Source organism: Arachis hypogaea, chromosome 10 (genome assembly GCF_003086295.3).
Source record: "Arachis hypogaea cultivar Tifrunner chromosome 10, arahy.Tifrunner.gnm2.J5K5, whole genome shotgun sequence".
Classification (NCBI taxonomy): Eukaryota; Viridiplantae; Streptophyta; class Magnoliopsida; order Fabales; family Fabaceae; genus Arachis; species Arachis hypogaea.
Window position 1 is genome coordinate 3,424,284 of NC_092045.1, and position 19,810 is coordinate 3,444,093.

Below are 19,810 nucleotides of genomic sequence, written 5' to 3' on the forward strand. Positions count from 1 at the left end.
CAAGTCAAAACACTGGAGCATTTCACCAGAAATACGGACACACACCACGGACGAGTGTGTGGTGGCAAAATATTTGCTTGAAAGGCTAGCTCGCCAGAAATTATTAGACAAATACGTCGACGGATGCATCAAAAGAGACAAGGCCACTCAACAAGAAATAAATACTCCGCAAAATAACACCAATACCAAAGACGACAACAAATGGATGAGCTCAAACCCTCCTTCACAACCCCGAAGGATAATAGATTGCATATCCGGAGGATTTGCGGGAGGAGGAATAACAAACTCGGCAAGAAAAAGGGGTTACCGAGAAATGCTAATGATGGAAAAAACAAGAAAAACAAGCAAGCAAGGCTATGACACAACATCTATAACCTTCACAAATTCAGACCTTACTTCATCAAATCCCAACCTAGATGACCCAGTCGTCATCTCGGTCCAAGCTGGTGACCTACTGGTAAAAAAAGTTTTATTAGACCCTGGTAGTAGTGCTAACATATTATTCTATTCTACTTGTTAGAGAATGAAGCTATGCAACAAAGCAATGACACCATCCTCTGGTGAACTGGTGGGATTCTTGGGGGAACGTGTGTCAATCCTCGGATCCATATGGATAAAAACGACGTTAGGAGAGCATCCTTATTCCAGAACACTTGACATTCAATATCTAGTTGTTAACTACACCAGCCCATATAATATCATCCTCGACAAGCCATCTCTAAACTCTTTCGGAGCAATAGTATCCACTGTACACCTATGTGTCAAGTTTCAAACCGAGGATGAGACAGTTGCCACAATACATGCCGATCACAAAGAAGCTAGGCAAGGCTATAACGCTAGCCTCAAACAGCGGCCTAACCAGCAGGCACACTCTGAACAAGTTCAAGCCATCCACGCTACCGACGAGCAACCATTGCTATCAGAATTGGACCTTAGGGCCGACCTCCATGAGAGACCATTGCCAACAGGCAACCTGAGAAAGGTATCCCTAAATGACAAGCCGAACTGTTATACATATATTGGAACTACTCTTTTTGCATGTGAACAAGAATAGATAATATCTCTGCTACAACAAAATACCGACCTCTTTGCATGGACACCAGCCGACATGCCGGGAATCGATCCAGGAGTCATATGCCACAGGCTTGCAATTGATCCTACCATCCGACCTATAGCTCAGAAGAAATGCAACATAGGAATAGAGAAATAAACAGCATCAATGGAAGAAACAAAGAAGTTATTAACGGCAGGGTTCATCAAAGAGATCAGGTTCACTACATGGTTATCAACGTGGTAATGGTAAAAAAAATTCAGGTAAATGGCGCATGTGCATCAATTTTACTAACCTTAACAAAGCATACCCTAAAAATGCATATCCATTACGTTGCATTAACAAATTGGTGGATAATGTGTCTAGTTTCGGTAGCTTGTTCTTCATGGATGCATATTCTGGATACAACCAGATCCTAATGCACCCGGCTGACCAGGACAAAACTATATTTATCACCGAGTTCGGAAACTTTTGTTACAAAGTAATGCCATTTGGCCTTAAGAACGCAGGTGCAACGTATCAACGGCTTATGGACAAAGTCTTCCACAAACAAATAGGTCAGAACAAAGAGGTCTACGTCAATGACATGGTCGCCAAAACACCAAAAGGCAACTCACACCAATTAGACTTGGCCGAGATCTTTGCCCAGATAAGAAAATACAATATGAGACTAAATCCTGAAAAATGTGCCTTCGGAGTACAGGGATGAAAATTCCTCGGTTTCCTTTTCACTAACCGAGGTATAGAAGCCAATCCAGAAAAATGTAAAGCTATCCTACAAATGTCGAGCCCTACAACAATAAAAGAGGTACAGCAGCTCACAGGCAGGTTAGTGGCCTTATCACGCTTCTTGCCAGCAATAGCCAACCGATCACACAACGTTTTCCAAACATTGCAGAAAGGAAGTAAGTTCCATTGGGATGAAAAGTGTGAAGAATCCTTCAAACAACTAAAAGCCCTACTAGCTGCACCCCCGATACTTCAGAAACTAGAAATCAGTAAACCATTATACTTGTATTTATCTGTCTCTAACCATGCCATAAGTTCAACTCTTGTTACATAAATAGGAAAAATATAGCGGCCAGTTTACTTCGTCATCAAAATACTCACACCAGCCGAGCAAAGGCATCCCATAACCGAGCAAATGGCATTGGCACTTATAACAACAGCTCGGTGACTCCGACATTACTTCCAAAGCTGCACAATAATAGTTCGGACAAACCAACCACTCCGTCAAATCTTAACGAAGCCGGTCATGGCAGGAAGGCTAATTCGATGGTCAATAGAGCTGTCTAAGTTTGACATATAGTATTAAGCAAGGCCAGCTTTAAAATCTCAAGTATTGGCTGACTTCATCTTGGAACATACCAGCCAAGAAACAGAAGATGGAATCCTTGTCTGGACGTTACATATGGACGGGGTTGGACGTTACATGTGGACGGGGCTGCCAACAACGAAGGTAGTGGTGCAAGGATATTGCTAGAAGATGGAGTAGACACTATCATAGAGCAATCACTGAAATTCACGTTTACGGCAAGTAATAACCAGGCAGAATATGAGGCTCTAATTGTCGGGCTCAAACTGGCGGCTGACCTTTAGGTTGCAAAAATCAAAGTTTACTATGACTCCCTTTTAGTTGCGCAACAAGTGAATAACACGTTCCAGGTAAAAGATCCTCTGCTCGAGAAATACTGGCTCGCAGCTCAGGATCTTATTTTGAAATTTAAAATCTTTGAAATCATTCATATCAACTGAGAACATAATACTAGGGTTAATAGCTTATCAAAACTGGCAACAACTAGGAAACATGAACATGTGCCAATCTTAACACAACTTACATTAGATAACCCTAGTATCATTGTAGCATGTGTCTTAAGTACATCGCAGGACGAAGATTAGAGGACACCTTTTGTCAAATACATCAAAGATGGAATCCTACCAAACAACAGCGTGAACCCAAGATCATTTCGACGCAAGGCAAACTTCTATACAATAATGGGAAACGAGCTTTTCAGACGAGGGTTCTCGCAACCCTTACTACGATGCTTACACAAAGACGATGCACAGCTCGTCATGGACGAAGTTCATGAAGGCGTCTGTGGAAACTACATCGGAGGATGTAGCGTAGCTAACAAAATATTGCGAGCAAGGTACTACTGGCCGACAATAAAGACAGACTGCATGAAAAAGGTTGGACAATGCGACAAATGCTAAAGACATGCAAACATCATACACTCACTAGCTAAGCTCTTACATTCTACCGAGGCAAGTTGGCCCTTCCACAGGTGGGGTTTAGACATTCTCGGACCTTTTTCTATAGCACCAGGGCAGGTAAAATTTCTTTTAGTTTCAATTGATTATTTTTCCAAATAGATTGAGGCACAATCATTAGCTCGGATAATAGCAGACAAGGTATGACTTTTCTTATGGAAGAATATCATCTGGCGCTTTGGAATACCTGGTGAGATTATCTCCGACAGCGGGAGACAATTCATTGATAAAAATATTGCTCTTTTCCTGCAAAAATTTGATATTAAACACCACTTTAGCTCGATCGAACATCCTCAAACAAATGGCCAGGCAGAAACAGCAAACTGAGTCATACTAAATGCAATAAAAAGAAAGCTCGACGAGGCCAAGGGACAATGGGCCGAGATAGTCCCAGAAGTCCTATAGAGCTATAACACCAATGTTCACTCCGCCACAGGAGAAACACCATTCAAATTAGTATATGGCGCCGACGTTGTGATCCCGGTCGAAGTAGGACATCCGACATTAAGAGTCGAGCTATACAGCGAGACAACAAATGATGAAAAAATGAGAAGCTGAATTGAAGATGGCAGAAGAAGTCCGAAAACAATCAACTCTAAAGCAAAAGGCAATCCAGCAGCTAACTCAATGACAATACAACAACAGAGTCATCCCGTAGACATTTTGGATAGGAGACCTCATTCTTCGACGAGCAGAGGACGCACGCAAGCCACCACAACACGGAAAACTAGCAGCTACATGGGAAGGACCATTCCGAGTATCAACAGTACTCGGAATGGGAGCTTACAAACTCCAACAACTAAATGGAAGGGAAATGCCTGGAATGTGGAAGTGACATCTTTAAAGTTATATCAAAGTTAATACTTCCACAGCAAGTGAAGGTACTCTTTTTCCTAGTCCGAGTTTTTCCCGACATTGGGTTTTTCTTAGGAAAGGTTTTAATGAGGCGGTAAGCCTGAATACCTTTTATATATTTGCAAATAATCAATGAAATTACTATGGCAATATGCAATTCATAAAAACAGACAAATACCATTTGCTGCTATCGAAAGTAGTCAAACAGAGTTTAACCGACCTTCATATTCGAACTACAATCAAGCTAACAAGGATTCAAAATATCCAAAACATCATACAAAACAAAGTTTAAATACAGAAATTTCTATTCCTTCTTATCCTCCATATTATAACTATCAGAGTTCTCCAATGGCACTTCATCATCAACAAGTTGTCCTCCTATGACAACTTTAATGATATCCATCTTGTTTGTATCCACTTCTGGAAACAACGCTCGAATCTGCGACACGGCTCGATCAAAACCTTGACCAAATATAGCATACAGTTCATTTTCCAATTCTGTCACTCGAGCTGTCAGTTACTCATTCGCCGATTTCATATCGGCTGCCTTAACCTCGGCCAACCTTTCATGTTCTTTGGTAGTAGTTACCTCAGTCTCTTTAGCACTTAGCGAGGAAGACAATGACTTGATTTCTACATCCTTTCTCTTAACCAACTCTGTCAACTCCCCAACCAATTGAAGACTATGGTTATCTTTCTCAATTCCAAGCTCTTGAGTTCAGCCAACGGCTACCAAATGAGTGCCCATAACCTAAATCATATCAAAAGGAACAACTGTGAAACAAAAGCAAAGCAGCAAACAAACATTCCAAAAAAAAATATTTTATAATATACTTGCAGGAAACGACTAGTACCAAGCCGACCAACTTCATTTATCAACTTCACATCATCCGGAAATTGGCCGAATTGGTTGGCAAAAGTGGCAAAAGGAAACATCTCCGACCAAAGAGACCTCATACCATTATCATCACGAGGGATGTGTAGCCTAATCTAACTATCATAATAAGCCTTAACTTCATCCAAATTAACATCATCATCATCCTTAATCTCCACCAATTTAGGCCCCTTAGGCTTTGCAACACCCTCACCTCACCTCCGCTTAGCCCTCGTCTTCAATTCGGACTGAACAACATCAACCCCAACATCCTTGGTCACCCTGGTTGACGACCCCTCCCTTTCCTCCTTTTTCTGCTGACTAAAAATGGCTTTCAAGCTAGCAGTAGTAATAGTCGGCCCCTTCTCACCAGCATAAATTCAACAGAACATTACATCAAATATCAACATATCCAGCACACACAATAATCGATCAAAACATAGTATTACCTAAGTAGTCCAACATCCTTTGAGTATTTGTACCCCATTTTAACAGTTCAGAAACTAGCAGTAACTCATGTTTAGAAACCCCACAGACAAGGAATTCCAACATCAGGTTGTCATCCTCAAACCTATCCTCTACGTCTAACACTTGATTCGGCTCAGGTGACCAGTAAAGTGGAAACCTTTCCACCAATAACTCGTTTAGGTAGAAAGAAAAGTCATCTTCCTTACTGCAAACCTTCACATGCATAACTTTGAAATCTTTGAAAGAAGACTTGTATAAACCAAAAATCGAACGGCCAGGGTAGCTACTCAAGTTAACCTAGAAGCCTCTCCTGACATCGTTTGCTTGAAAAAGCGAAAGAAGAGCCTCAAGGAGGGGGGGTGCTCTAAGTACTCCATCATATTCTCAAACACCCTAACAAAACCCCACGAGTAGGTGTAACTGCGAAGGAGCACAGTTCAACTAGTACAATATCCCACATCCAAAATCAGTAAAAGGTATCCTCACACCTAGCTTAGTCAACAAACAACTATATAAATAGAAGTAGCCCCAATCATCGCATTTCTCACAGACACGATCACCATCGTTGCATGCAAGAACTCTAATCTCACATTACTACCAGCTCTAACCCATACATCCACACCTAGTTTCTGGATGGACTCAATAGACTTGAACAAAGATGCTTGAGTCTTCACATCAGTATCTACCTACCCATAAGGATCTTCATTGTTCACTATTACTTTTGTTTTCCCAATGTTTTTCTGTTATAGGTAAAAAGCAAAGGAAGAAATACAGTCAAACAGAAATGGAAGAGGAACTAACCTTTTTGGCATGTTCCACCAACAAAAGTCCCAAAAACGAATCGAAGAATTGAGAAACGAGGGATAATTAAGACACCAAGTATGTAATACAAACGGTTACACTACCAAGCAAGATGAATTGTTGATTTACAAGGCAAAAAACTCCTCAGATCTAACGGATGGGGACAACTTGAACTATGGGCCAGATGTCACGTCCATTTATGATGGAACACGAAAAGTTTTTACAAAACAAAAAGAAAAAACAATTCAACTCTTCCTTTCTTAGGTAGATCATGTTTCACTTAGGGGATTATGTCCTCAACCGACGTCGTAATGGCTGAACAAACAAAATCTCAACCTGCCTTTTAGGAAAGTCAAGTTTGGGGGCTGTGATATGGACGTTATACCTCGGCCATCAGAATTAACTAGCTCGGAATAGGAATATCTGAGGCGAGAATATCGTGGTAACAGTCAACAAACATTCAAAAGCAGTATCTTCCCTTACAAGAAAAGCGGAAAAAGATACTGATCAAGGATCACTACTACCTTGATAAACCCCATTTTTAGGGTTTATCTTGTATTAAATTTAGAGTATTTGATCAACCTTTCCTCACATTTACTCAATGAAATGGCATGGTTTTGTGATTCTTCCTTAAATTGTGCTTAAGTGTGAAAACATACTTTTAGGCCTTTAATTTGATGATTTTAATTCACCTTTGATCCCACTAGATGCCTTGATTTATTTGTTAAGTGATTTCAGGTTGAAGAGGCTAGGAATGGATCAAAGGAGTGAAGAGAAAAGCATGCAAAGTGGAGAACACATGGAAAAAGCCAAAAATTTGGATGCACCTATCCACGCGCATGCACACTGGATGCGCACGCGTGGATTGCAAAAACTTCAGGGACGCGCACACGTGCTGTACGCGTACGCGTCAATGCTGGCACGTGATCTTTAAGTGAAAACGTGCCCAGCGAATTCTCAGAAGCTATGGGGCCCAGTTTGCAACCAACTTTGGTGCCAAAATGCTTTAAAGGACCAAGGATTGAAGAGCAAAGGGGGATTCCATCATTTTTACACACATTAGGATTAGGATTAGGATTAGTTAGTTTTAGAGAGAGAAGCTTTCACTTCTCTCTAGAATTAGGATTAGGTTTAGGTCAATAATCTTAGATCTAGGTTTTAATTCATGCTTTCATCTACTTCTACCTTTCAATTCTTTGTTGTTACATTCATCATTCTTTCATTCTTTTGTTGTAATTTCCTTTATATTGCTCCTGTACTTTGTTGTAGATCTACTCTTGTTCCTTCTCTTTTCTTTCAATTCAATTTGAGGTAATTCATAATAATTGTATTCCTTTTGATTGTTGTTGTTTAATTCTTTGCAATATTGTTGTTAGATTCTACTCTTGTTGTTAATTTTGCTATGCTTACCTTTTGTGCCTTCCAAGTGTTTGATGAAATGCTTGGAAGGATGTTAGGGTAGAATTTTGTGCTCTTGGCTATGGAAGGTAACTTAGGAATTTTTGAGTTACTAATGTCCAAGTAATTGATGATTGGGAGCCATTGACTCTAGTCTCATTAATTCAATTAGTGGAGAGCTAGGACTTATGGACTTGGATTGATATAGCTCATTTGACTTTCCTCTAATACTAGTTAGAGGATGATTTAATGGGATTGATCATTGCCAATTCTCATGTTGTGGTTAGTGATAAGGATAGAAATCCTTGACCACCAAACCTTGCCAATGCCTTTTTGTCATTTGATTTCCTTTAGCATTTACTTTTCTTATTCCTTATATAAAATCCCAAAATATACATGTCCATAGCCAATAACAAGAACAATTCATAGCAATTCCTAGGAAGAACAACTCGAGGTTTAAATACTTCGGTTTATGATTTTAGGGGTTTGTTTTAGTGACAAACAATCTTTTGTATGAAAGGATTATTGCTTAGTTTAGAAACTATATTTTACAACGAGATTTCATTAGTGAAATTTTAAACCATAAAAAATCCTCTCATCACACCTCTATAAAACCAAAGATGGAATAAATAGAAAGACATCGGAATAACAAGATACAATCACTCTCTACTGATTTCTTTATATTCCTGAATACTAATTTGATCGTCGGAGTATTTTTTTGCAAGTACTCCTCCCTTTGGTGTTCATTTCAACCGACGTATAGATCGACTAGCATCAACGAGGACAGAAGAAAAGTTCCATAACTCGGTCGTGATACTCGGATAAGGACAGACGACAATAAAAATTATTTTAAATTAATTTAAGGTTATTTTATCTTATATTTGTTAATTATTTTTAAAATAAATATATAATATTAAATGGGTTTAATTACTCTGTTGATCTCTATAGTTTCGCAAAATTTTCATTAGGTCCCTATACTTTTTTTTCTTTTAATTAGGTCCCTGCACCAATTTTTTTTTTTCAATTAGATCCCTTTTAGTAGTAATTGACTTAATTGTATAGGGATCCAACTAAAAAAAATTGGTGTAAGGACTCAAATAAAAGAAAAAAATAGTATAGAGACTCAATTGAAAAAAAACTTGGTCCAAAAACCCAATTAAAAGAAAAAAAAGTATAGGGACCTAATTGAAAATTTTGCAAAACTATAGGGATCAACAAAGTAATTAAACCTAATTAATGTAATAAGTATATAATTTTATATATTATATATATGTATAAAATTATAAATATTAAATAAAAAAATAATTTTTGGTTTTTGGGTGATGGCCAGCGTTTCGTTAACCGTTGCTTTGTTTTAAAGCTATAATTATATATAATATTGATTTGAATAAAAATAATATTTGAGATTATAATTAAATAAAAATATTACGTTAATTATTTTTTATATGATGGATGAAATGGTGTAATATATTGATATGAGTTAAAATGGGTGTATTTCACAAGTGTGATGTATAATATAAATCGTTACTCACGATTTGTATAACAAAAGAAATCGTTATTCACGATTTCATAAATCACATTTTTTTTAATTAAAAAATTAAAATCGTGACTCACGATTTTTTTTTGTCTTATCTGAAATCGGAACTTACGATTTCTATTAACTTTTTTTTATTTTTTGTCTTATTTAAAATCGTTACTCACGATTTCTTTTATCCCATATCAGTTCATTACACCAAAACTTCATAATATTAATGAAAAACATCCGTAACAACACAATATAAAAAAAATTAGCCAAAATATTACGTCACTAGTTAATAGTTAACGAATATGTTATGTTATTAGTTAATGGACGTATTAAAACTAATAATATCACAAAATCACGAAATTGTCAAATTATAACATTAAACACGTACATTAAAAACAGTAAAATTGCGTTTATTTATAGGGACAGGACACTGAGATACAAAGTTGTGTTTAACAGATAAGATATAGATAGAAACATTGTGTCCAAAGATATTGAATTAGTGTATTTTATGTTCTTCCTGACAGAAAGAACACAAAGACACTAACAAATGATACAACTTATTTTTTATTTTTTCTTTTATTATTCTTGTTAATTTTTTTATAATTATATTTTTTATTATTATTTTTTTCAAATTTTTTGAATAACAAAATGAAAATAAATTATATTTTTATAATTTGTTCTATTTTATCATCAAATAGACAAGAACACTAAAATTCTATATTTCTGTCCTTTATGCCTTATTTTCTGTGTCTTATCTTGTCATATTTTCAGAAATAAACTAGCCTAAATGTCTAAATCGTTACCTCATAAGATCAAATAAGAAAAAAAAATGTGATGAATAACTTCTTCTCAATACACTATCACCTAAAAATACACTATTATCTAAAATATTACTAACTTAAGTATCAAAATATTTTGTAGATCCTGACTTGATTCCAATGTTGTAAAATTAGGATTTTCGAATCTTATTAGCTAGTCACTCGAGCAAAAAGTACGAACAAATACTATATTAATTAAAAAGAGTGCCAAGGAGTTAACAATTTTTTTAATTTATAGTCATCAAATAGTTATTAATGATATTTTTAATGATGTAAAATTTTATCCAATAATATAAAATTACTCATTTTTTTTGCTAATTATATACTGACTAAAATTTAATAAAGTTGATACCCTAGACTTTTCGGTTAATTAAAGCCACGGGCAGCCAGAGGAAGCTCACCTCAAATGGTCGGTCCCCTTGCACTTTCTAAAATAAGATCCTCCGCATTGAATTTATCAATGGAATGGTATGCATAACTTTAAAGTCAAAATACATATATAAAATATGAACAAAGAAAATATTACTCAGGCCTGCGGGCCTGAAGTGGAAACCACGTGGTCATTCCCTGTGTGGAATCATCCATTCTGGGTTCCATATTAAATCCTAAGACTTTGGTGGCCGGTTTTGTGCTATATGCCTGATTTTGGGGTGTGAAAATCTTATAAAGAGAAAGTACTATAATGTTAATTAGGATGCAAGCATGTATCATCAGTTCATCACGGGCCAGAATCGAAGGTGTGTTGATGAAGAATATTGTGGCTTGTAACTTGCAATGCAAGTAACACGGTGAGAACCCACGTTTGTCTTGCGCAGTATGCCAGTGTGGAATATCTAGCTAGCTATACTTAACATGAAGTGCATATGCAGTTAATAATCTTCACCAACTTTCTAAATTAGTTTCAAGGGGTTTGAACGGAACTACTTTTTTAAATATTTTTTATTTTACTCGTTTAAAATGTTAATTTACTTGTTTAAAATCGAAATCAGACTAAAAGTAAAGTTCGAAGCAAACAATTTAACGAAGGAGAAGGCACCCGATAAATAATACAAAATAAAATACTAAGCATCCAATAAATCCGACATGACAAAGATAAATAAAACATTAAATCCCAAAAAGAAACGAGAACGAAACTGTAAAAAATGTCATAAATACCGAGGTAGTAACCTTAAAATACTTAGAAAATAAGTAAAGAAAAATTATATGTAAATTATAAAAGGGAAACAACATTCTCATTTTCGACTTTCTTAAAGGCATCGACTTTAGAGACGTCCAAATCGAAAGCCTTCAGTTTAATTTGCTTCTTGATATTTGTCTCGGCATCAAACACACCATCGATAGCCGCTTGCTCGGCCCTCCGAATGGCAAAATCAAGTTTCTCAATCTTTTTCATTAGTTCGAAAACCTACTTCTTCAAGGTCGCTTTCCTCAAATTCAAAGTAGCTTGAGCTGACTTCAAAGTTTTCACCTCATTATCAAGTTCCTCAATCTTTTTCATCAGTTCGAAAATCTACTTCTTCAAGGTCGATTCCCTCAAATTCAAAGTAACTTGAGCTGACTTCAAAGTTTTCACCTCATCTTTTAAAAAAGTCTACTTAGTCTAAAGAGGAATAACTGAGTTATTGAGTTCCTTAACTTGGTCAGAGGCCTCAGCAATCACCTTGTCCTTGGCAAGGAATTCTGAGCAAAAATTTATAATCTCCACCTTTATATCATCTCAGATGTAAGTCGCGAAACTATTATTTTAATTATTTTTATTTTAAATTTTACATTCTAATACTAAACTTTAAGTCTTCTAAAAAATAAGGGTTAACAAAATAATTTTATAATAAAAAATTAATATTAACAAATTAAAAAATAATTTCCTATAGTTATTAGTTTTGATCTCATGATATCATAGCAGGCCTTTTGTCTCGAGAAAATTGTGGGAGTTTTGCAGTTTAAGACAATATTATTTATTATTGTTGAATTATTCAGAGAATTGTGGGTTATTCAAAGACCAAATTTATGGTTAGTTGCTACTTGCTAGAGATATGTTACAATTCAAATTCATATTAGATGTTTCCTTATAAAAAATAATAGTCGTCTAGTCTAATTATAATTATTTTCACTTGTTTTAAGCCTAGAGTTTTAATAGAAATCGGAAAAAGGAAAGAAGGAAAGTGGTGGTAGGATCAAAGCATAGGGCGTAGAAATTGGTCAAAACTCAAAAGTATAATGTGAATCGGCTGGAAAGCTCAACATTCCAAACATGGGGTCGTCTCCTCGCAGTGGGATACATTAAGTCAATGATTAATCACTATTATAATTTAAGCAAGTGCTTTTGAAGAGTATTCGAAGTGTTATAACTTTTATAAATCATTTAATTCTTGAAAAAAAAAATTGTATTTTTATCAAAGAATCTGAATTCTGAACTTAACTTTTAGTCGTGCTAAAAAAAGTAGTTTATTATAAGGAGGAATATCGAAAAATAAAAATAAGGGAGTGCTAGGTAAATAATGACCATCTTAAATAATATGAACAATCACCAATTAAATAAAAATACACTACATCCTAATTTAATACTACAAATTAAATTTAAAATTAATTTACATTGTTCACACATTGTTAAAAAATATTATTGATTACCTATATTTTTCTAAATAAAAAACAAAACAAAAAGTTATAATAGTAGAATAAAGACTAAAAAAGTCAGTATGGTACACCTTCCTCTTATGACTATTTTATGAAGACTATGACGTTTTCTTCCATTTTCAACTTTGTTCTGATGTTTTCCAATCTTTGCACGGCGTCTTCACCAACCGTAACAACAACACTACCGCCATCACAGTTTCCTCCCACGCTCTCTTTACCCCTAAAACCGTGTTTCCTTCGGAATCCACATGCCTCAGAAACCTTCTCATTTACAATACTCTGTTTCTCCCTGTTTTTTCATAATTTGAGCCGACACTCTTGAAACTTGAACCTCCTCCTCTTCGCATTCTCCATTTATTATTTATTATTAATCATTTCCTTTCATTCTTCTCAATTCCCATTTTTTTCCCTTTGAAATCTGGACCGCTTTTATGGCTACTGTGTTTTACCAACACGTGTCTATTCTGTTTTTGCTCTGTTTCTTCTTCTTCCTCTGTTTCTGTGCTATGTTTTCTGCTGCAGCTGCAAGGTCCAGCATCACAACCGCTCAGTTCATTAGGAACCGTGACAATCTCATCTCAGATGGAAACAACTTCGAAATGGGTTTCTTCACTTACGATAATTATAACAACACTTACGTTGGGATTTGGTACTACACCATTCCTCAACCATACGTCATATGGGTCGCTAACAGAGACTACCCCATCAAAGGCGATGGTGGCGCTATAACTATCCAACAAGATGGAAACTTGGTTATCTTCGATGGACAAAAGCGCAAAGTTTGGTCAAGTAATGTCACAATTTCTGCGAATAACAAGACCACTGAAGCTGTTCTTGGTGATGATGGAAACCTCGTACTTACACTCGCAGATTCTGGGAAAAAGGTATGGCAGAGCTTTGAGGATCCAAGCGATACGTATTTACCGGGTATGAAGGTTCCAGCGAATCCTTCAAAGGGGAAGAACAACTTTGTCTTCACTTCATGGAAATCAGCCAAGGACCCTTCACCTGGGAAATACACAATGGGGGTTGATCCTGAGAGTTTGCCTCAGATTGTGGTTTGGGAAGCAGGGAAAAGAAGGTGGAGGAGTGGTTACTGGAATGGAGGAGTCTTCACTGGTGTGGACATGACAGGAAGCGTGCTCAACGGTTTCACTATTAACAAAGGCGATAAAAGCTCTTACTTTTCTTATAGCGTGCCCAATGGTAGTGATAAGGTAAGGTTTCAGATAACTTGGGATGGGTATGAGAAAGACTTGAAGTGGGATCCATCTCAGAAACAATGGAATGAGACACAGAAAGGGCCTTCTAATGATTGTGAGGTTTACAACAAGTGTGGTAGTTTCTCAGCTTGTGATATTAGTTCTGGTTCACCTGTTTGTAAGTGCTTAAGAGGGTTTCAACAAAGAGGTGGTGTTGGTGGTGGGTGTAAGAGGGTGACACCACTCAAAGCTGAAAAGACAACCTCTCAGGTTGGTGTCAAAGAAGATGGATTCAAGAGGCATCGCTGCTTGAGGCTGCCAGATTTTGCGCAGCAAGGAAACCCGGTTGGCGCCGAGAACTGCGAGAGCTTTTGCTTGCAGAATAGTTCTTGCACTGCTTATGCTGAAGTTAGTGGGATTGGGTGCATGGTTTGGTATGGGGAGTTGGTTGATCTTCAAGATTTTAGAGGAAATGTAGGAGAAACACTTTTCATTCGTTTAGCTGCTTCTGATTTAGGTAAGGTAAAACAATCCTCTTAATTGTTTGTTTCCATTGATCAATGTGTCCAATTTTGATTTGAATTATTTGTCCAATTTTGATTTGAATTATTAGTACTACTTTCTATATAGGGTTATTGAGAAACTGCCTCAACTGGTCTTAGCACTCTCAGACCTAATATCTTGAATTTGGTATCAGGGAGAAACCATATTCTAACCCAATATATTGTTTCTACCATGTAAAATTTAATAAGAACGAATCAGAATGATAATTCTTAAGTCTAGCCACTAACATTGGTTTCATTTACTTTTTGGCTGTTAATTTTATTATCTAGACGATTATGAGGAGGACAGAATTTCTAAATCTCTCACAAGCCTCTAATTACATATGCCTTCTATTTCTTCAATTACAGAAGATGGAGGGAAAAAGAACAAGGTTGTGATAGTAACAGCTATTATAGCAGGATTAATCTCTATAGGGATTTTTGTGTTTATAGTATGGAGGTGCAAGGCAAAACTCAAACTCAAAGGTAAGATATTTGACCTCCTAATTATTTCTTCCACTCTTTGATGAATGACAAAGGTATAATATGCTGTTTTAGATGTTAACTTCATATGTGTTGCATTTTTCTGCCCCCCCCCCCCCCCCCTCCCTTTTTTAGCTGCAGTTTCGTCCGCTTCATGTCGCAAGAATAGTGATGTAATACCAATTTATGATGCAAGCAAGAGTAAAGAGATGTCCACAGAATTTTCAGCATCAGCTGACCTTAGTTTGGAGGGTAATGAGCTAAGTGGACCAGAACTTCCACTTTTCAATTTTAATTGCATTTCCATAGCCACAGACAACTTTTCACAAGGAAATAAGCTTGGGGAAGGGGGTTTCGGTCCTGTTTATAAGGTAAAAGTTCTTCTGTTAATCTTATAATTTTAGGAATATAACAACTATATAAGGCTTCAAAGATCTAATAAAAGTTGTTTATTCCATTTACCAGGGAAAGCTTCCAAGTGGAGAACAAATAGCTGTCAAAAGGCTTTCAAGACATTCCTGCCAAGGTTTGGAGGAGTTCAAGAATGAAATGATGCTGATAGCCAAACTACAACACAGAAATTTGGTTAGACAAATGGGTTGCTCTATTCGCGGTGAAGAAAAATTGCTTGTATATGAGTACATGCCAAACAAAAGCTTGGATCGCTTTTTATTTGGTATGTTAATAAGTTTCTTCATTGAAAACCATTATGGAAAGCAATTATCAGCACACTTTATTAACAATTTTGCTCTTTCTGGTAAACATGACAGATCCGGTCAAGCAAACACAGTTACACTGGGCAAGACGCTATGATATCATTGAAGGCATTGCAAGAGGACTACTTTATCTACATCGAGATTCAAGACTAAGAATAATTCATCGAGATCTAAAAGCAAGCAATATTTTATTGGACGAAAACATGAACCCAAAAATCTCAGACTTCGGGCTGGCCAGGATATTTGGTGGAAACCAGAACGAAGGCAATACAACCAGAGTGGTTGGTACATAGTAAGTATGCTTCAATTTTGCATGTTTGATTGTTGATTCAACCACTTATCCAATCCTTACTTGAACTAAACTAACCTCGTGGTATTTGCAGTGGTTATATGGCTCCAGAATATGCAATGGAAGGTCTATTTTCAGTTAAATCCGATGTATATAGTTTTGGTGTATTACTTTTAGAGATTGTGAGTGGTCGGAGGAACACTAGCTTTCGTCACTCGGATGACACAAGTCTCATTGGATATGTGAGTAACTCATTACATACTATTTATAAACATAAATCATTTAGCAACACTTAGTAGTAAGTTTTCTCAAAGATTCTAAAATGCTGATTGTGCTTGTGATGGGATTGAAATTTATGTAGGCATGGCATCTTTGGAATGAAGGCAGAGCAATGGAGCTTGTAGACCCTTGCATACGTGAATCAAGTCCTAAAGACAAAGCCTTGAGGTGCATAAACATAGGAATGTTGTGTGTGCAAGATTCAGCATCTCATAGACCAAACATGTCCAATGTAGTGTTGATGCTAGAAAGTGAGACAACCACTCTTCCATTACCTTCACAACCTTTGGTCACTTCCATGAGGAGATCTGAGGACAGAGAATTTCATATGGAAGGTCTTGATGTTTCAAATGATTTAACTGTCACAATGGTGGTTGGAAGATAGAATGAAAATGAAGGAATCATTGTATGCTGTTTTTTGTTCTTATTTTGAAAATTTGGAAATATATCCTTAATTAAATTTGAAGACACTGTATATATCAAATTTGTATCTATCTTGAGACTCCAGTAAAAGAAAAATAAGAATAGAGGCTAGACTGAATTTAACATTATTGCCGTAAAGGAAAAATGCAAATTGGGATTTGTGCTAAAGTTGCTGTAGCAAAGCGAAGGTCGACATGAATATTGTGTTACATTGACGTAGGTGACTCGGAGTTTTGTCATTTGTGCATGTTCCATATGCATATAAGTCAACAAAGTTAGACTTTTCATTGAAATTAAGTCACGAGATATTTTTTCAAAAGAGCTTAGGGGGAAAATGAGGGTGAAACCTTGGGATAACAAATTTAGAAAAGAGAAAGAGTAAAGTATTATTTTTGTCCCCAATGTTTGGGGTAAGTTTTAAAGTTGTCCCTAACGTTTGAATAGTCCTATTTAAGTCTTTATCGTTTCAAAATTGACTCAATGTCATCCTACCGTTAAGAACCTGTTAACGGAATTGATGGCGAGGCAAAATTGAGACGATTTTAAAATGTTAGGGACTTTAATCTATCTATCTATTATATAAAAATCGGATGTCTGCACTTAATGATGGAGCTGACGTGGCATGCTCTGGAGAATGTTTCCCGATTTAATTATTTTAACTCATTCAATACAATTTATTACTATGACTTAATTATATCAGCTAATTGATTTGATTAGATATTTAAATATTAATATAATTTATTATAATATATATTACTTAATTAATTTTACTACATTAATTGTAATTTATTATATTAGTTAATTAATTTATTCATTTATAAAGTCTGAAATAAAATAAATAATTTGTTGTTTATTCTAATTGAATTTATTAAATTTAATTATACATTATATACGAATTTATAATAATTTATAAATTACTCTAATTTATAATATTTTCAATAAAATAATTTGTAAATCACTTTATATTATATATGTTTTAATGTGTTAATTAAATATTATACACGCACAGAAAAATAAATACAAAGATGATTTATATAATATTAATAATATTATATTAGCACGATGTTTTTTTTTGTTTTGATATCATATAGTATTGATAATGATAATATTATTATATAATATTATATAAACTTTCTCATATTAGTATAGAAAATTGGAAAATTATTCCTTATACTAATCATTCTTAGTGGAATAGTATGTCCTTTATATAGTATTGATAATTTTTGTTTAATTTAAAGTAATTATATGTTGGAATCTTAATTTATTTTTCAATAATGACCTAAATAGATAAATCTAATTGAATTGAATGATTATATAAAATATTTTATATTATTAATATACTAAAATTAAATTCATTTTTCGGTACAGAATTTTATAGGTAAATTTTATACAAGATTTAGTTATTTTTTATTTTTTTATTTATTTTATCCGTATTACTTTATTTAATTTTAAGTATCGTCATATTTACAATTACCACCAGTATGATATTTTATAAAATATGAAAATCAATTTTTTTTATAATTTAAATATCAATATTTGAGTTAATTTTAATTTAACTTTTTTAAACTAATGTTATCTTTCATTTAGATCTTAATTAATTTAAAATACAAAAATACTAATATATTTACTGTCTCTTTAAATAATAATAACTTTAATTTATTTATTGTCTTTTTTCTTTTATATTTTGTTTAGCAAAGATAATATATGAATTAAGATGGAGTTAAAAAATACTCTATGTGATGCATGTTTGGCACTGATAAATTCATATGAAATAAAAAAGAAGAAAACAGAAAGCTAAAGAACACTGAGTTGAATGGTGTAAACAGATTCATTGAAACCAAGTGTCTGTGAGTTCTCATGTCTCATATCATTTTTTAAAGTTCAAACACATTTTAAATGTATGAATTTTAATTATATTTGTTTTTTCTCTCTTCAATAAATACTACAATCTCTTTCTATTTTTGCTATAGACTTGTCTTTTATTTGAAAAAACACACAAAAAAATGTAAAAAGAAAAATCAAAGAAATTAAAACTGTTATTATATTTTAAAAAATTAAATGCTCTTTTAATTAAATATCTATGTAATTCTTATCTAGATATATAAATTGTATTTTAATATATTGAGTGATAAATATAAAAAAATATATAATAGATAAGTTAAAATAACAAATAATGAGATATCTATCTATTCTATTTATTCTATTATATAAAAATTGAATTCTTGCACTTAATGATAAAGTTGACATGGCATGTTTCTTAAAATGTTTCCTGATTTATTTCTTTTAACTCATTAAATACAATTCATTACGGTGGATTAATTATATCAACTAATTGAGATATTTAAGTATCACACAATTTAATATTATGTATATCAATTAATTGAATATATTTGTTAGAGTATAATTAGGATCAATTAGATCAATTAGCATTATTTAACATATCTAAATATTTATTATAGGATATTATGTCTTTATTATTTCAATTTTCTTAGCACCTATAAATACCCTTCTATATTGTATCATTTTACACAACTTGAATACACACAAACTTTTTCTCTACTGCTCTCTCTTACCTTTTCTAATAATAATAAGTACAATTTAATTTAGTTAGAAGTTTATTATTTTATAGTCTTCTATAAAATAATCTTTTTATCACTTTGGATATTTTAACTCTTTTTTCTTTTTTTTCTCTTTACATGTAATTTTGTTGTGCATTAACTTTGTTTATTTAATGATGAAATATACTCATGTTAATTCTATCATATAATAGTTTGTTTTTCTCCTATGTATTTTGAGTTGTATAGTTACTATTGATCTTACTGTTTTCGATCTTGCTGCTTTTGTTTTCTTGAATTGTTCTTTATTTTTATGACTTGATAATTTAAAAAAAGGCAAAGAACAGAAAAAAAGATGGCCAAAGACGAAGGTTAGAAACCTAAAGCAGCAACATCATTCCTCAACATTATTATTAATATGAACTTTATTATTTCTTTTCTAACATTCTTTAATACAAGCTTCGTTTCTTTTTCTTAATTATTATTAATACTTTTATTCTTTTCTTCTCTAATTATAAATCTCCTTATAATAATTTTTTGATCGGATATTTTTTTGGTCTAATAAATTTTTTCTCTATTTTTTGTCAAAAATAATTTATATTAGAAAAAAAGATAAAAGTAAATTT

The 19,810-nt window shown here is 34.2% G+C and overlaps 2 protein-coding genes across 3 annotated transcripts; both read left to right on the forward strand.

Moving 5' to 3' along the window:
• The first annotated feature begins 313 nt into the window (after positions 1-313).
• Positions 314-1,760, forward strand: LOC140175537 (uncharacterized). The gene is made up of 3 exons (XM_072204041.1): positions 314-457; positions 521-982; positions 1,464-1,760. The coding sequence occupies exons 1-3, from the start codon at positions 314-316 to the stop codon at positions 1,758-1,760; spliced, it is 903 nt and encodes a 300-aa protein (XP_072060142.1).
• Positions 1,761-12,621: 10,861 nt separating this feature from the next.
• LOC112714689 (G-type lectin S-receptor-like serine/threonine-protein kinase B120) lies at positions 12,622-16,774 on the forward strand. Of its 2 annotated transcripts, none has more exons than XM_025766348.2 (7): positions 12,622-14,414; positions 14,809-14,925; positions 15,058-15,293; positions 15,388-15,598; positions 15,693-15,930; positions 16,022-16,169; positions 16,289-16,774. In XM_025766348.2, exons 1-7 carry the CDS (start codon positions 13,127-13,129, stop codon positions 16,589-16,591), a joined length of 2,541 nt encoding a protein of 846 aa, XP_025622133.1. In that variant the 5' UTR covers positions 12,622-13,126; the 3' UTR covers positions 16,592-16,774. The 2 variants fall into 2 exon arrangements, with proteins under 2 accessions (XP_025622133.1, XP_072060540.1); XM_072204439.1 differs by having other exon boundaries at positions 14,812-14,925.
• The last annotated feature ends 3,036 nt before the right edge of the window (positions 16,775-19,810 follow it).

Bases quoted from the DNA above. Each gene is read 5' to 3' on its own strand.
- LOC140175537 (XM_072204041.1), top strand. From the start codon at position 314: ATGCTAATGATGGAAAAAACAAGAAAAACAAGCAAGCAAGGCTATGAC. The intron at 458-520 runs GTAAAAAAAGTT...TCTACTTGTTAG, and splicing joins TCCAAGCTGGTGACCTACTG to AGAATGAAGCTATGCAACAA. The intron at 983-1,463 runs GTATCCCTAAAT...GGATACAACCAG, and splicing joins CAACAGGCAACCTGAGAAAG to ATCCTAATGCACCCGGCTGA.
- LOC112714689 (XM_025766348.2), top strand. From the start codon at position 13,127: ATGGCTACTGTGTTTTACCAACACGTGTCTATTCTGTTTTTGCTCTGT. The intron at 14,415-14,808 runs GTAAGGTAAAAC...CTTCAATTACAG, and splicing joins TTTAGCTGCTTCTGATTTAG to AAGATGGAGGGAAAAAGAAC. The intron at 15,294-15,387 runs GTAAAAGTTCTT...TCCATTTACCAG, and splicing joins GTTTCGGTCCTGTTTATAAG to GGAAAGCTTCCAAGTGGAGA.